Below are 19,176 nucleotides of genomic sequence, written 5' to 3' on the forward strand. Positions count from 1 at the left end.
GATGTAGGGAACAAAGCCAATTAACATTTGTGCATGCAGTCATGGCATGCTTTTATTGTCAAATAAAATATGCACAATGATGTAATAGCAATATTACAATACAAAAAACCTTCAATTTTCTTATAGCTATATATTTTTTCTTATAGCTACTTACAGCTATAGTGTTTTCCATGATTTTTAATAGAGATCCTTTCTTGTACTGGAAGAATCCAGGTACTCTATAGAACTAAAACTCTAATACAAAGTTGCTAGCAATGAATATACACTATGCAAGTTTGACCCCCATCTTCTTCAAAGAAAACTGGTTTTGATATTAGTTGTCACTGGGATTTCAGGTTTTACATTACCCTAGTCTGTATTCCAAGTCGTCTCTATGCAAAAAAATTAAGACCAATAGTATACAATATGATAATTTAGTCAATATGTAAGCCTATGGACCAGTATAGATAAAGAAACTCTCCAGCAACTATTCAAATAGCTTATCTTGCATAACTATGGTTTGTCCTAAACTGTGTTTAAGGTAATTTTTTTTTTTTTTTAAAATAACACTGACTAGGAGAGGCTCCTAAAAATTGCAGAAACTATTGTCTCTGAGTTCTCCAAATTCACAGGAGAAAGCATTAAGAAAGCATCGGAACAGTGCAAGGAAATTAAATCACTCATGTATGGCCTCACCTTCCTTCCTGCTTTGGTATTACCACTCACCTAAGCCCATAATGAGCTACTTCAGCTTGCTAACTGAGTAGAAAATTATGCATTTTGTTTAGTCTCCTGACAGCTTAACAAACCAGCCCAGCTCACAGAGAGATCTGACAAGTACCAGCATGGAAGTGCAGCCATGGCAGCAAAAATTCAGATAACCTTGATGTAAAAACATGTTTTAATGGAGTTAAACTACTCTGGAAGCTTACTTTCACAGATAAGAGTTCACATACGATTACCTGAAAGTACTAGGACAGTACATCAAGGAGCAGATCATTTCTCAATACTTTAGCATAGATCCTTTTAAAAAGCTTCATTGAAATTCATTTGCCCATTCCTCTGGTCCCATCCCGACTTGTTATTAACATTGGATCCGTACATTTACATATCTAATTCAGACTAGGGATGAGAACTGACAAACATGCTTCTATCACATTACAGAGCACAAGGTTTTTACTTTTGCTCCAGATTCATACATGCTCTGGAATGGAGTCTACCTGTAAAAGGTTAATGCTAGCCTTTTTTTAAAAAAATAAATAAAAAAATAAAGCATCAGAATAAACTTCTTCTAAACTTCTTGTTTTGCATCACATGACTGAATAGCTTTTGATTGGTACATGGAGCCTCAAATGCAAAAAAACCCCATCCCCAAACCCCATGTACTTTAAGATAATGATTGGATGTCAGACTTCTCCAGTGGCTTAAATCCAGCATTTCTCAGAATTCTTGCTCTAACTGCAGAACTTCAGATTTATAGTTTACCTCTTTAAAAAGCACATAAAAGACAGTAGCAAACAGACTTTAAGATTATTTCTGATCACCTTTCAGTGCAGCTGAGATGACCCAACTGCTCATTGCCAGCAGAAGAGGTTCCATGCCTTCTCCCAAAACTCTGTTGCTCTTGCACTAACCAGGCTCTTCCATTAGCCAAACTGGCACACTAATTTAGCAAAAAGCTGTTTTTCCTTTAGGCAAAAATCAAATCCAACCAGTTAATCAAATGAATTGACTCAGGAATAAAGATCAACAAATGCCAGAGCTGACTGCTGTGTCTTTCAGTGCCTTCCTTTGCAAAACCATGGGTGTGGGGATGAGGGAGCTTTTTGTGGCAAAAAGCCATTGGACTGCCTCAGTTGTATCATAAAATTGTACTCAACACACGGAACTGTAGGAGAGGACAGTTACTAGAAAATAACAACCCCTTATGACTGACTGTCCTGTGTTCATCACATTTTTTTCCACTAGGTTGTCTGTGCTCACTAGTTCCCGTAACTGCCCAAGGGGAGCACTGAAGGACTTGGAAAACCTCCAGAACATCTCTAGTAAGTAATTTAGATCTAGTCTGGAAAGAGACAGAAACATCTGACAGCAAGTGTCAGGCTCCCCACACTAACATTCCGATCTGTGCAAGAACCAAGTAGCAAAACACTGCTCTGAAGTTAAAAATAAGAGATGAAACACCTAGTGTTTATTAAAAAAAAACCCAACAAACCCACAAAAAACCCACACATACCCCCCCGCCCCGAAAAACCCCACAACACCCTACTGAAATTCCAACCCATTAAAAAACTCCCAGAAAAAAAATGTTAGTTCTCAACTAAAACTAGACCAAAGATATGTTCAAACAGGCTCTCTTTCAGAAAGTTACACAGTCCTACAACATTTGGGTTGGGGTCAGCAGAAATGATTGCATAAATTAAGATAAAAACCACTATTTCGTAAGAGCACTTCTATATTTAAGGTACTTCGTTCACTTCCGCAAACGTATTCTATTCCTTTATTTATGAGTTCATAGGAAATGCACAAGATCTTTCTTTTTATGCAATTCTATATTTAAGATTTGGCCAACAACCTCTCCCACCCTATTTCCAAAGAGATACCCTGATTTGTGAATCATTTGTGAACTGACATCAGAGGGGCAGAGCAACAAGCTGTGTACATCTTAATGTCTGCTAGAGCTTTTTGCAACAAAGGATTACCAGGTCACTTGCCCAGCTTGCCAAAAAAATAAAAACCAAAAATAAAAAACCCCCACTAAACTGCTTCTATGTCCCTGGCATATATGATTAATGATTTATCCTCAATACTTCAAGCTTCAATTAAAATAACTACTGAATGTTTTATTAGAAAACCATTGTTCATAGATTTCTGACAAGTGACATGGAATACTTTAAAAATTAACCCACCTTACCTTTATAATTACAGTCTTACAAACTACCAGCAAAATGAACTGGAATTAAATGCTAATGCTGTCCTGAGTGTCCACACATGCACTCGTGCACACTACTGCACTCTACATGTTTGCTTTGATCATGCTATAACCTTTACATAATACAAACCTACCTAGCTTGAAGAACTGAATAAATGTACAAGATTGCATCTTCTTGCTAGTAAAACAGCAAGAACTTCCATCTAGAAGATCAGGTAATGATGTTCCGGATCTTTTGGAAATTAAGTTTGTTCCTCATATAAAGTAAAAAATTCTTGTTCTTCTCACATTTCACGTATTCCAAAGGGCACAATATAAATTGTATATCAATGGTTTATACACAGTTTGCAGTTTTGTCTCTAATCCAGACAATACGATTCATCAAGTATTTGCTAAAAACTTTTAAATATTCCTTGAAGGAATTGGAGTAAGAATCAAGTCTTTTATTTACAGAATTTGGACAATGAAACAATATCCTTCTGCTCTAGTTTGCAGCTAATCAGCAATAGAAAATTATAGAAACCACCCTTTTTCTTCAGCTGTCTACCAGACCTCAGGTGTACCTTCTGGAACAAGTAGTGCCAACTGAAGAGAGAAACGCCTCTAGCCTTTCACCACCATAGGCCTGCCAAATACTGTTCTCCCCAATTCCACTTGCTGATGGGACCACTAACGGGCTTCAGGCAAGTGCAAACAGGTTGTTTTTACTCCCTGTAACAGACATCCCTCAATCAAAACCTCTCGCTTCCAAGTGAAGGGGATTAAAGCAGTCATGTGATTCTATCACTGGCAGAGCTGCAGGAGTGGTAAGCTCCACTCAGTAGGCTGTGATTAACGGCTAGGTACAGCACTGCATCCGGCACAGCTATTTGCAATGATGGACTAAGGCTCTCCATGTGAAAATACAGCTGGGTTCATCAAGATAAAGAAACAAAACAAAAGCAACCTCCTTCCCCCAACCTCTTTTTTGTTTATCTGCAAAGCTTACCTCACTATGGATTTTACTGACAAATACCTCCTGACCCCCTAAAACCATACACAGGAACTGTCAAACAGTATTTACCAAGTTTCCACAAAGAGTTGAAGTAAACACATTTCAATTAAGAAAAAACCAAAACAACACCCACTCATGCTTACATATACCAATAGTTTTTAATTTAGAAGTTTAAACATGAAACTGGACTAAAGAAACTGGTACCTATTAGAAATCTGTGAAATTAACAATTAATTTAATACCTTGGAACAATGAGAAAAGAATAGAAGCAGAATCAGTAAATAAAGACTTAAATTAAGCAGGAGGGTCTACTTTCATACATATGGAGCTACTTCAGACATCACATTCTAAACCACCCGATTAACAGAAGCAAGAAGTACACTATCCCACAGGACAAGTTAGAAAAGTTACAGCTATGCTTTTATCCAGAATCTGCATAACCTGAATAAACATCGGGGGAACAAAAAGGAATATTCAGTATCCTTTAGGAGGATACAACTTTCACTAGAGCAATAAAGGGGACTTGACTGGATGGACCTGCTCTTGCCAGTATGTCAAGACACAGTTCCACAGTTGGTAATGCCAGATCACCCACTAGTACAGAGATTTAATCATCAAGACAGAACACACAATTGCACTTACGTCAAATTTGACAGGGCACACTGGCTACACTAAATCACATTTTTAAAGAAGTCACATGGACACACCCTTTCAAATACAGCTGGGAGAACAAGCTCCCTACACATCAAGTGATTCTTTGCCATGTAACAGGCAAGAGTGGGATAACCTACACTCTACTCTTCTCCCTGACGCATATAAAAGGGAGCCATAACCCTAATTTTTCATAGATTGGCTCAGAGCCTAAAGAGTGAAGTTTTCTGTTATATCTCTTTGCAGAGGGACCTGGACAGGCTGGATCGATGGGCCCAGGCCAACTGGATGCGGTTCAACAAGGCCAAGTGCCGGGTTCTGCACTTTGGCCACAGCAACCCCAGGCAACGCTACAGGCTTGGGGACGAGTGGCTGGAAAGCTCCCCCGCAGAAAAGGACCTGAGGGTGCTGGTCGACACCCGGCTGAAGATGAGCCAGCAGTGTGCCCAGGTGGCCAAGAAGGCCAACAGCATCCTGGCCTGAATGAGAAATAGTGTGGCCAGCAGGAGTAGGGAGGTGATCATGCCCCTGTACTCGGCAGTGGTGAAGCCGCACCTCAAATACTGTGTTCAGTTTTGGGCCCCTCACTACAAGGAGGACATTGAGGTGCTGAAGCGTGTCCAGAGAAGGGCGATGAAGCTGGTGAGGGGTCTGGAGCACAAGTCTTATGACGAGCGGCTGAGGGAACTGGGGTTGTTCAGTCTGGAGAAGAGGAGGCTGAGGGGAGACATCATCACTCTCTACAATTACCTGAAAGGAGGTTGCAGAGAGGTGGGTGTTGGCCTCTTCTTCCAAGAGACAAGACAAGAGGAAATGGCCTCAAGTTGCACCAGGGGAGGTTAAGGCTGGATATAAGGAAAAATTTCTTTACTGAGAGAGTGGTGAGACACTGGAATAAGCTGCCCAGGGAAGTGGTGGAGTCACCATCCCTGGAGGTGTTCAAGAAACGTGTGGATGTGGCATTGTGGGACATGGTTTAATGGGCATGGTGGTGTTAGTTGATGGTTGGACTTGATGATCTTACAGGTCTTTTCTGACCTTAATGATTCTGTGATACAAAACTATTGTTTTTTAATAATTGTCTATTACAATATCCATACCAACATTCAGTTTCTCTTGAAATATTTCTTAGCTCTTGGCTTCAATCACTCCTAAACGTTACATGCATACCAGGAGCCTTTTACCATAGCTATACCAGCACACGCCATACTGCCAGCACACTCCCCAACAAAGCTATAAAAACAAATCTTAATATAGACCCAAGAACAAGTTATATCAGTAAATTATACATTAACACAGCTAGGATACTGTCAGGGATGCTATTCTTCTTGACTGACATACCTACGCCAGGAAAAGTCTGTAGTATAAAAAATTTTCGCACGTACGAGTTACCTTTTGCCTCAATTTTTGAATGTATGAGTTATCTTTTGCCTACTGACTTCCAGCTAACAGAAACTGAAAAAATATGTATACCTTGGTAACAAAAAGAAAAACTCTCAAATCCTATTTAACAGCTTCAGGCTGGCAGAAAAGTAAGTATTTTTTCATGACAGGGAAGGGGGGAGGGATGTCAGCCTTACAGATTCTAAGCCATAATACAATTTCTCCCGGGGCAGCAAGGGGAAGAAATACAAAATTCCAAAGAGAAACACATAGAAAATAACAGGTTCCTTTCAGCCTGAACAATTCAGAAGTCATCTTGCTCTGGACAAAATAAAGCAAGAAACTGAAATAGTGTACTAACAACAACACACCACACACCCACAAAAAGAACATAAAACAACCAAAGCCTTAAACAGGCCCTGAAATGGACAATACACAAAAAAGAGAGGAAAGAGGGCTAGGGCATGTGAAATGCTGACATATTCTATTCTGGCTGCAAGAAATATTCCTGTGGAATTAAAATTTTGGAAGACTCTCTTCTCTGAAAAAAGTATTTTTTTAAAAACATTATCTATATTTTTGTTTACTAGTAACCCCGCTCACACCACAGACTGTTTTCCCTAGAAGAACATTCTGTGAATACATAAAAAAAATGGCTGACTTACTATCAGGAACTTGCTATCAAGAAGTATTACCAGGTTTACCATAATTACATTGTAATTATCTGAGGTTGATCACAGTAACCTGGCTCCAAAAACCAAAAGTATTTCTAGTAATTTGCCTATTAACGAAGCTGGACATGGGAGTTTTGTCTACAAAAGAAGTCCATCACTACCATTAGTAGTGGAATGCAGCAATTCAACAGTGAACTCTTTTGTTTTAAGTGAAGAATGTTACTACACACATAGTAAAAGCACTGTTTTCAATAACCAAGAAAACAACATGATTCTTGTTCAAGGCAAACATACATTTTCAGTGAAAAGCAATACACTTTTTTCAAGTAACTACAAAAGCACCCAGCTGCTGCTGTGGAACTCAATCTGTGAATCAACCCAACCATGTGCTACTGAATGTACAGTGAGCCTGCACTGAGAAAACTGTACCTTCATTAAATGGGTTTGATACATCTTGATATTTCTGTTAATTGAAACTTCTGCTTTCTTAGAATTACAGGTACATCCCATTTCTTTGAACTGCTTCCCAACCAGTTTTTATATACTTCAGTAAAATTCAAATTCATAATTCTGTATATCAGTAGTATTCATAAAGCTACATTTACTATACATTATTTTTCTCTACTTTCCTTCGGGAAGTATGTCCCAAAGCAATGAAATTCGGGCAATAGAATATTCTGTATTAACAGTTTTGAGTTTAAATTGGGAAAGTACTATGTTATCTTAAATGGTGAAATGAAGGTATTTAGCAGCAATATGTGGCCCATACACATTGATCAGGGTGGTGAATGAGGTACTAAGCAATGCTAACACAAATGGATGAAACATCCATATAATGCAAGTACAGTATTTTCCACAGGAACATTCTAGTCATCACTGATTTTGTCACATAAAAACAAATAGATGCATTTCTATCAATGATAACAGAATACAGAAGGACTTTATTAAAGCCACTCAGTACAGACAGATGACATAAGAAGACAACAGATAACAGAGACCCAGTAAGCACTCTGTGATTCCAACGTTAATCATGGGCAACCCCTCAAAAACAACAGTGACCCTGAATGCTTTCTTCTCCATCTTGCTAGCATCTAAAGTATGCATTGTGTCAGATTAATTGAATAGCATCTTGTCATTACCGTCCACAACTGGCAAAGCTGTAAGTGACAGCAGTTTAGGTTTGCAGACTCATGAAGACTAACCTAACTAAGTTTACCCGTGGAAAATTTCTAGGAATAGAAGTTCAAGAAGAAAAACAAGTCTGACATAATCAGGTAAAAATCCATTTCCACATAAAATGTAATTATTCATCCCAAAAGAAACAAACAAACAAAACGAGACAACTAACTTTAGGAATTAATAAGAAAAGAGATGAGTAGCAGGTAAGTTTTCACAGCTCAAGTAAAAAGATGTACATCAATGGACACATATAGAACAAATGGCCATTTATTCAATGCGTTCATTGTTTATCATAATTTAGAGCCAGTTTTGCTACAATCCTAAACATTAGAAAACTGCCATCTTGCCAGAATTAAAGAAATCGCCTGTACTCAGAGCTGGTAAGAACTGAATAGGCTATTCCGCTTCTTTGCAGGACTAAAATTATATATATATTTTTATACAAAACACGATCTATTTGCCTAGGACTAGGAGCTCTGTAATTGGTTAACTTCTTTTGCCTTTCACAATATTTAAAAAAAAAAATTGAAAACACACAGGTTGGAAGACTTCAAGGAAGAGGTGCAATTCTAGGAAATACACTGTATTTCAAAAGTATGCAATTCATCAGGTTTTGGGTTTTGTTTTTTTCTTATGAAGATACATCACTTGCCAAGGAACATTTCCAAGCAGGAGCCAAGAAACAGTGACAGCAGTGTGAAAGTTATAAACCTTCATCTTAAAACCTACCTTTTGGTTAAAGCTAACTAAAGTAATATTCCTTTTCAGAATTACATTGGTGATAATTTCTATTTATTTCACTTAAGTGAAATCTTACAATTTGTTGGTATCTTAACAGAACTAAAGTTAGGCTGCATGAAAACAACTTCCCCAGGAATTTCCTTTACATCTGTGTCTAACCACAGCCATAAACATTATATATATAGCTTATTAAGAAGGCAGCTAATGAGAAGCCTCAGTCATTTATTGCAACCCAGCATGCACATTTTGGCTGAGGGGAAAAGGTCTGGAGAGGTGTAGGGATATTTATATCTTTAGGGTAGGGCACAAACACTAGTGTTTAAAAAAACAATAATTTCTTTTAAGACAGAACACAGATTTACAGAAGCGGATATTTCCCTTCACTTTCAATTTCATTATACACATTCATAACATTAAGACACTGTCAGTTATGTACTAGCAATAATAATTGAAAATTATCAATTCTAAACAGAATGGTATTTGCATGTTGACCTGTTTTTTCAGTAGTAGTTTTAGTTGCACTGTGTTAAAACTTGCATTTAATGCAACTTAAACTCCTCCATCTCATATGTTGGGTTCAGCTGCCAAATACAGTACAACAGGTCCTCAAAGGAAAACAGAACTTGCTTTATACTTGTATGTTTAGGGGCACACAGACTTCTAAGTCAGAAAGGAAAAGCCGTAAACACAAGTATGGTCCACTGCCTGTCAGCTCCCACCTTCAAAGCTGGGTCCAACTCCGAAGCATTTGGTGGTATCCAATTCTCTCATTTACCTTTCACACACATCTGACCAGCTATGCTCACAAAATAGAGGATGTAGTATATACTGATGGACAGCCTCACAAGGAAGGAGAGATGGTAATACCTGTTTGCCTTACAAGGTCCCAGCTTACATTTAATCAAAAAAAAGAAGTGTATTTAAACACGAGAAACTCGTAACAAAGCTTTTAATATATTAACAATATTAAAGTTTATTTAGTTTGTGGGCTGGGAAGGGAAGAAATTAATTTCTATAGATCTGGGCACTAATAGTTGGGATGTCATAAACATGTATCTGATTTACAAACACACGTTAAAATGGCTTAAACCACAAATCTTGATGCTGGAGTAAGAGATCTCAGCATATCAAAACTGCATAAGTGACATCAGTTTATTCAGTGTGTTTCAGTTGCTGTTGGTTTCACAGTAAGAATGAGACCTCGAACTTGACTTCTCCAGCAGAGTGAGCATTCCGAATGTGTAACTTGATAGGAAAAAGTCTGCAATTTTAGGTTTTATTAATTATGGTTTTAAGTGTGACAAATTACTAGCAGAACAAATAGCTCCATTATCAAGACATCTTCACGTAAGAAGTCCTCCCTTCTATTCTTTTATCCTGCCTCTTAGGTAACCAGAAGGAAGTGAGCTAACTGCCCCTAGTAATTTTGAGTTCTATGAATTCTGTTCCATAATTCATTGGATTATTTAATGAAGTCAGCCTTGTGGACAGGACTCTTCCTGTGATGGTCAACATCCTCCAGGAAAACATTATATCTGTTTAGTTTTTATTCACTTCTAACCACGCTCATGGCCACTCCTTTCTCTCCTCCTTCCCTGCTCCCCACTGTCACCCCTTTCCCCTTACTCACCTTTCTCAGAAGAGCAGCAGACAGGAAGATGTGGCTGCCATTAACTACCTGATTCATCAGAGCCGCTCCACCCTCTGACCAGCATCCAGGAGAAGCCATTTCTCACAAATCCCAGCAAGTTTTTTTTCCATCCTGCACCATCTATCCTTACCAAGGTTCATGCCTCACTGAAAACCTCCATTCCCCATCCCCTTGCAGTCCAACTTCCAAATGCCCTGTCCACTCTCCTGATTTTTAATGTAGCAACAAATCCGAAATGTCCTAAAGTTGTACAGGATACAACAGTAAAGAAGCGTAAGAGCCATCACATGGATGTTAGTGAGCAGAAGCACAGAGTAGGTACGACTGGATGTGTGCACACACAGAACATATCCCAGATCTGAGAGAAACGCCCAAGTGAACTCAACTTTGTTAGCAAGGATGCAACAACAGTTACAGTTTGTTTCAGTCTTTCTTTGCATTTTCATGCAAATACGATCATCTTGAGTACAGCTGCTGGCACACAATTACTAATGGTGCTCATTTAAATTGCACTAATGAAGAAGCTTGCTCCACTACAGATACAAATGTTGTTAGACTACAGAACATTGAAGGCACAAGAAAACTTTGAGTAAAAAAACCCAAAAACCAAGTTGCCACAAAAGTTTTAAGTAATTAAAATACCTCATCCAAAAAATCCTCAAAAAATAGTTAAAACACCAATAGAAAACTATAGTATAAAAAACACTAAACTGGATTGCAGTCCTAAAAGAAAATTGGAGTAAATTGCTTAAAACTCATTTTACAAATTTGCACCAATATTAATGGCATAAATTTATTAGTCTATATTACATCTAAGTGCAAGTTTTTTGTTATAAACAAGACCATTGTTAACATAGAGTTTATGTCAGGCACTGCATGTCCAGTTGTGCCTAACAGTAAAAAAAACCCAACATGCAGGAATGCATCAATTGACATCCAAGCTCTTTTGGTGAAGGGTGGAAATGCATAGGCTGGCTACGGTTTAAAAGTTAACTCTTTATAGGCAACCACTGAATGAAACACAGATGAGATATTACATGGTTCAACTATCTACTCAAATGTTTTAGTATATGAAGTGATAGATTATGAAAAATGACACACTGTGATGCTTATCAAATTCAGAATTTTATTACTATTTCCATTTTGTACAAAATAATGTAAGGCTGGAAGCCACTAAAGAGGGTTTAGAAAAGATACCCATCACTTCAAAAAACACCAGCAATATTAATTGTGATTTAATAGTCTAAGGAATGAAGATTTTATCAGACAAATAAATCTTCCCAATTTCTCTCCTCAGAAGCCTCAGCCTCAGAAAGGCTAAAGGAAAGGTATAATAGCAAATAGGCTCAACTTTTGAAAGTTTCATTTTAAACCGGAGATTGCGTTGGCAGAGAGGAAAAAGGATTTCCAATACATACTTTTTAAGCTATCTTTAAAAGTATGATGACATAAAAAAAAATTGTTTCAGATAAAGGGACAGGAAAAGTGGGAGACTAGATGAACCTAGCAAAGGCCAGTATCTCTTATCACACAATGGCTTTCATAGTAAGAATACAATGTGTGACCCAGATAACAAGAGTAGCGTCAAGGATTTAGTTTAGCAAAGCTGTAAAGCTGTCTAAAACGGGTTACAAGTCATTGATTAGCAAACAGTTGTTCTAAGATTTGCATGAAGATCCTTTCCAACATGACTCAGCATCCACCCACAGTCCAAAACATAAAGATCCTTTATTGATGTAAAACAAATAATGTGATTCATTGTTATTCTTTCAGTTATACACATAAGCATACACTTATGGATATAATCAGCAAATGTACCAATCACCACATATTCAGTAACAAGAACTGCCATTATTTTCCTACATTATTTTTGTGACAGTCATATTTCAGCCTGCTATCTTCTATATGCCATGTCTCAAAAGTTCAAATTATTTAATATTTACATGATCATATATTCCATTTCAGTGAGAAGAAAGCTTACAATTTCATCCTTAAAAAAGTTCTAAGTTGTATGAATAAAACTGGACACTTTACTAAGACTATATTCGTATCCTGAGTAAAGGACACTATTTTTACATGTATTGGGAAAAATGTTTTTGATTTACTCAAGCAGATTTCAAATGCACTTAACTGTCCAGTTATGAATAGTCACAAATGCAGTGTACAAATCCGTGTAGTTTCAATATGTCTAATGCAACATTTTTTTAAAAAGGGGATACTGAGTCTATCTAGATGTTAGAAATAATTTTTCTGACAATTTTTTTTCATCTCCTTGAAGCTTCTCACCCTTCCGAAATCAAAGATTAATTTAGAGCTCTGAAGTTCTAAGTGTTGAAGGTCCCATTTGTTCCAAAATGCTAACTAGAAATGATTTAGAGTCACGTACTTAAAGCACCACACATTTTTGCAAAGGCTGTAAAACAGAAGCTCATGTTATTCAGAACCAGTCTGACAGCTTCACAATCATAAGGTTTTGCAGTGATATACAGATTTTATTAAAAATACTGTTTGAATTATACCTCATTAGTGTCTTCCAAATGACAAATACAAAGAAAGACACTCTTTTGGGCAGGGTAGCATATAGCAAAACCCTTCTGAGTACAGCTTAAATAAAGACTATTTTGAATGCTCTCCCAATAGCACCTTCTTGTCTTTCCACAGTCCACGCTCAGGTTCCTACAGGCTAGTTGAGACAGCAAGGCAACAAAACCTAAGTGACATGAGTAGCTGAAGCTGATCTAGTACTTTACGTAAAGTTTCAGTCAGGATAAAAGACAAGATACAGTCTAGGAAAAAACATGCAAGAGTGGGGAGAGAGAGACCGAAGGGTCTGTCAACAAAATGAGGCTGAACAGTTTCACAGCATGTACTTACTTAGCACTGCCTTTGGAAAAATCTTCCATAAGGCAAAACATAAACACTAACAAATACGTACGTAATACAACTCCACCAACTACTCATAAGACTTGGAAATCTAATTCTCACACATGAGAAGCCTTCTCATCCGTGTGAGAATTATATAGATTTATAGTATGGACCATCTGCCTCCAACTGCTGAAAGGCAAATCTTCCTGAAACTGTGCGTGTTGTATCTTCATCCAGGCTAAAATTTTCCAGGATTGTAAGGAATAGTTTAGATAATGAGCTTTAATACTATGCCTGATAACATCCTTGAATTTCAAACAAACTCTTAAACAAATACAAGATTACAAAGTAGGCCACTTTTTTATGTCAGAAGTAAGGTGTTTAGCCTGTGAGCATACTCTTACACAGCTATTGTGGCAGAAAGGCATAAGTTGGGCCTTTTTTTAAAGACAGTTATAAAATACCAGCAACAAAGACAGGAAAATGGTACAGGCAAAGCTCCGAGAAGAAAGAGAGTATCTTGCCTATATATGCCACAAAGTTGGAAAGAACTGATGGTCTATATATAGTTTAAAAGCCATTTGTAAGCTAGATTGTTCTCAACCCAGCTGAAGCACATCTAAATTATTTGTGGCTTGCCAAGATGTTTTTAAGCAGGCAGAACAATCACAGTTGCAATTCCTTGTGCATAGGACAGGATGGAAAAATGCCCCACACAGAACACTTGCTGCCTCATAGCATACAGTATTCCTTTTGTTTTGTCTGATTACTTGCAGCTTCAAGAAGTCTTAGCTTACAGAGCTAACACTATAAATACACAGAACAAACTTTGAGGACTGTAAAATTCTAAAGAGCTTTTAAACTGACTTCTTGGACAGGTTCTGGATAAGTGAACAATGTGATAGAGGCATAACAGAGAAAAGGGGAGGGAGTAATACATCCTTCAAGGTAAAATATACTAGATAGACAACTATTTCCTCCACAAGGAAAAAAAGAGGGAGGAAATGGGCATCCAACAGGTCAGAGAAAAAGAGAAACCTACCTGTGCGGAGTTTAACACAGAAGTTTTCTAGGTACAAAGCTTAAATCATACCATCTCCTATATGGAAAAAATAGTCTTTAAAACATTACTTCTACATCCCACTTGTGAATAAATTATTACTCCTCTGAATGGCTCTTAGTATCTAGGAGTCTCCACATGGGGTATGGTGATCCATCAAACTCTACCCCAATAAGCACAGAAAAGACAGACATCAGCTTGATTTGGAATGGAGAAGAGTTGCAAAGGATTTAGCAGAAAATATTACAAAATCCTATCTCACATTATAGAATACCTTTCAGTGGAGGATTTTAGGAAAAAAAAAAGCTTTAAAAACAAATATGGAAAAAATAGTCTTTAAAACATTACTTCTACATCCCACTTGTGAATAAATTATTACTCCTCTGAATGGCTCTTAGTATCTAGGAGTCTCCACATGGGGTATGGTGATCCATCAAACTCTACCCCAATAAGCACAGAAAAGACAGACATCAGCTTGATTTGGAATGGAGAAGAGTTGCAAAGGATTTAGCAGAAAATATTACAAAATCCTATCTCACATTATAGAATACCTTTCAGTGGAGGATTTTAGGAAAAAAAAAAAAGCTTTAAAAACAAAACAAAACCAACAACAAAAACCCCAATCACCAGGAAAGATACAGTCAGTCCTTGCTTCACAGCCCAGGGAGTTAGACTGAATGCACTCAAGACCACTTCCAGCCCTTCATTTTTAATATCAACTTCCTTACAGCTGCAGTCATGCACACTTCACCACCGCTAAATGTTTGCAAATAGAAGTAAAAACCAAAGCTAAGAAAACAAGGCACTGACATTGAGCATCGTGCAATTTCTATTCAAAGAATTAGTCATATATAAATTCATAGGGAAAGATATTTTTGCATGGGCAATGTAAATCACACAAAGAAGCTGATTCACCCTTAAAGATTAAAATACCTGGAAATAATAAGTATGGATTTTACAGAAAAAAAATACTTGTTTGGGATCTAGCTGTGCTCCTTCAAAGACATTAAGCACACTTTCAAAAAAGGTTGCCTGTGACTCCATACTAGAAGTAAATCTGGAATCTCACAGATAATTGCTGACTGTAGATCAACTGATTTTTTTTTTCCCCCAAGTGTACAGTTTCAGCAAACCAAGGGGAATTTTCATTAAGTTGGCCCTACTCACCCTCCCCCAAGCTACTGAAGCCCTCGGTTGAAGAGGAAGGAGACAAAAGCCTTTAGCAGCCCATAGTTAGAATACAGTACTAGACACTGCTGCCTTAATTCTCGTCTTTTCACGCATAAGTTCTAACCACTTAGTGACGATCACTGCTTCTAGGAAACATTCACATTTTAAATAGATATACCTATATGCTATACATGTAAGGTAATCTTAAGTAAAACCCAAATTATGGAAATGCAGAAATTAAATCCTGAATTAACTCCTTTTAATGACGTTATTGATTGGTTTCTTTTTCTCAAGTTACATAAGAGATTTTAAATGGTATGCTTTGCTAAATTACTTCTTTTAACCTGAAACTATGTTTAATTACCTCTTCTGCTCTGTATTTTCAAAGAGATTAATAGAATGAATCTCCAGCTAACCAACATGAAATTGGCTGATTATATCAAAAACAGCTGCTCTCTTCTTTAAAAAATTGACTTGTTTTTCCCCAGACCTCCAGCAGGAACCACACAAACAACCTGGGTCCAGCTTCAAGCAGAAGAAATTGCAGTATCAGCAGATTAATAAAACTGCAGCTTACAAATGTCCATTTCTAGGACATCCAATATCTACATGTAAAATTAGTCAATATAGATGATTTTAAAAAGCAGGTAAGATACTTATTCAACAACAATATAATGTTAACATACACAGTTTCTTTAGCAAACATTAAAGAAGAGCTATTTTCAAACTAAATTATCTGATGTTAAAGGCATGTAATTTTTTACATGATTGTTCAAAGAACTAGTGAGCCCAGGAAAGGGATTTGTGGGATAAAACTAAGACAGTTGACCTGAGTAAAAGCTTTGCTGTTGACTTCCTTGGGTCTAGAATTTCATTCCTGGACTTCATGCAACCAAAACATTGATTTTTTCTGAAATAAATAAGGATTAAGTTGAACTTTATAGCAAGAGCAGATTAAATTTACAGAGCTAGGTAGAGTTAAATCTTATGTCTATAGCAAATCATTCCCGTCACTCCTCCACAAATAAGTATAACACAGATTTCTGGCAAGAGCAGTTCTTCTGGGTGAAGTTGTAAAAAAAAAAAAAAAAAAAAATATCTAAATTTCTGCATACTACATGGAAAGAACAAAACAAACAAACACACACTTCCCCCCCAAATCTATGCATATACCAGTAAAAAGCCAACAGTATTTGCTCCGCAAGAGTAAGTATTTTGCTTTAGAAGCCCTGACTAATTTTCCCAGCAGTTCTGTTGATGATTCTGTCTGCTCACTTCATTTTACTAAAACGATTTCACTTCTTGAACAATGCATACGTGCAGTACTAGCACTTTACATTGTTCAGAGCAGACAAGTGCTCCCACTTTTTTTGAACTTTACGTGTGGTTATATTTCTGAGACAAAAATAACTGTACTGAGTAAGTGCATGTAGATTTTAAAATATCACATGTAAGACTGTGAAGAGCATTTATAGCAGTAAAACTAAGAAAGTTTAGTCAAAAGAAAATTCTTATAGAGCTGAATTTTCTGTAGGAAGAAAATAGCTTTTTTTACTACACAAATTTTTAGTAACCGATATTCTACAACAGCCAGACTGAATGGACTGTGATGCCAAAGGCCAATACTTAATACACATGACCTAAACCAACTTAACTACCTGTGCATTACAGAAAATCCCAGGCCAGAGCCCAGACACAAGCTGAAGTCTTTGGGAGTTGCTGCATAATAAAACTAATAATAAAATTCTTTTAAAATTGTACACCAGGAAATAAGTCAATAAATTTTAACAAAATAAAATGCAGTAATCCATAGCCAAGTAAATACTTAAGTTACTCTAATATATCCATTCTAGCTCAGTTTATCATAGGCAATAATGTATCTTTTTGGTCTGCACTTTCACAGAGTTGCAAGAGCTGCTCTATGCCCCAATTTGTTCCGACGTTTCCAAATTCCACTCCCTAAATCCCACATCCCCAAAGTCACAGTACCAAGTGGGGAGGACTTTCCTACCCCAAAAAATCTGTCCAAGCTCTCCTCACAAAATCAACAGTAAGGTATCAAGGCCAGTTTCAATACACATAAGTTTCTTCTGTTTTGTTATAGTTTCAATCCCTCAATGATCCAGTGGATTGGAAGCAGAAATAAATTAGTGGCCAACATTCACCCTAGACTGACCACTGAGGTAAATTCATTCCTCTGTCCTGAGATCTGTCAAGCCAACTTATAAAGTCTCAGGGGTGAGAGAAGGGAAAATGAGGCACTGAAGGCTTCAGCTTTTTGTACTGGGGAAAGGCCTTTTTATATTTCAAGCCTCTCATGAAATGAAACGAAACTGAGACAGTATGACTGTGCTTCTTAAACTTCTGCATTTAGTACTTAAAGGAATATTCTTGTCCCTTTCTTTGCCACCACCTTCCACAATATTCTGCCATGCAAATGCTCAACAGGTGCTATACTGGTTACCGATATGGGATTCCTGGGATGACTTGCAGCTCCTTGCCCTTCCATTTGCCTACAAGAGAGACCCTTTGGCTCCGGTGGCTGTCTAGTGAAAGAGAGCAAAAGGCTTCACTCCTCTTCCCTACCATGCTGCAGTCACCACCAAACTGAAGTACCTTTGCCCCAAAACACAACACAGGCCTGACCCCTTTTCCCCTCCATCAAGAGGGGAAAGAGACAATCCTTTATTTTAGATACTACTATACCACGACATCTATACTCACCAGATGGTACACTGATACAAATGTTTAGTACAAATCTTTTTTCTCCAGCGTGTTTACCAGGCTACTGACATCTCCTCCCTTCCCTATACACACATGCATCTATCCATTCCTGTCTCTCAGCAGATAAAGTCTTCTCTTCTCCAGCACCCCACTACGTTCCTTACAGAAACCGGAGCCCTTTCTCCCACCATTCACCCCTTAGGCCAGGCTCCCACAGGGGTGCCTCTGCCCTACAGCCAGGAATGATCGTGCCTGGAGCATAGCCTGGCCCGGTCCCCCTGTAGCTTCCCGTTTCCCCCTGTCAGAAGATACCTCCTCCCTACTCCAGTCGCTCCCGTCAGAAGCAGCTCGCCCCCCCGCCTCCCTCCCCACGAAAGCAGACCCCTCCGGCCCTTGCGGGGACGCCTCCCCATCACGAGCCCAACGCCCCGCTCTCCCGCACCAGCCCCAGGCCCACCCAGCCCCCCTCACAGACCTGTGGATCCAGCCATCTTGTCCAAACCCCCCCCACCGGTCCGGGCCTGCACGCGATGCGCGTCACTTCCGCCTGACGCAGCGCGTCACTTCCCACAGGGCAGACGCGGCTCTAGAGCGCGGAGGCGCGCGCGGGAAAGGCACGGGGCGGGGGAGCGCGCGAGCAGCGGGGGCGGGGCAAAGGGGAGGGGGCGGGGGCCGGGCGGGGCCGGCGACGCGCCCACACTGCGGGCCCCCCAACCGGGCGCCGCCGGGGGGAGCTCCGGCTGCCGCGCCGCCGTGGCTCGCCGAGCCTCCAGCTCCCGGGCCGGCCCCGCGGCGGTCCGGCCCCCGCCGGGAGCCAACGCCGAGCTCTCCGAAGGGGTCCGCTGCCGCTAGCACCTTGCACCTCCTCCCCGGGAGCCACTACCGCAGGCCGGCACCGCCTCTGGCTCTGGTTGGCAGATACGAGAAGGCAGCGTCCCTTGCAGAGAGCCGGCGGAGCGAGGCCGCGAGGGGCAGCGGGCTCGGTAACAGCGGCGTCCGAGCGCGCCCCGTCAGCGCTCACACGGGTGCGAAGGAAAGGCTCACCAGCGCTACCTGAAGACGTACGGCGGGGGAAGGCACCTGAAGCGCGACAAGTTCTGAACCCCGCGCTGATGGTTACCGAAGGAGGGGTCAGGGTCAGGGACCGCTGCCGCAGGTTCAATGAGATGTCGC

The 19,176-nt window shown here is 39.3% G+C and overlaps 1 protein-coding gene across 1 annotated transcript in view; it reads right to left on the reverse strand.

The window, feature by feature from the left end:
* UBE2V2 (ubiquitin conjugating enzyme E2 V2) overlaps positions 1 to 18,505 on the reverse strand; it is a 29,822-nt gene extending 11,317 nt beyond the window's left edge. Inside the window, exon 1 of the mRNA XM_059815310.1 lies at positions 18,479 to 18,505. Within this exon, the coding sequence (XP_059671293.1) occupies positions 18,479 to 18,494 (16 nt within the window). The 5' untranslated portion in view covers positions 18,495 to 18,505. The remainder of the gene's footprint in view (positions 1 to 18,478) is intronic.
* Between the last annotated feature and the right edge of the window lie 671 nt (positions 18,506 to 19,176).

The sequence above is a fragment of the Gavia stellata genome, chromosome 3, assembly GCF_030936135.1.
Source record: "Gavia stellata isolate bGavSte3 chromosome 3, bGavSte3.hap2, whole genome shotgun sequence".
Lineage (NCBI taxonomy): Eukaryota > Metazoa > Chordata > Aves > Gaviiformes > Gaviidae > Gavia > Gavia stellata.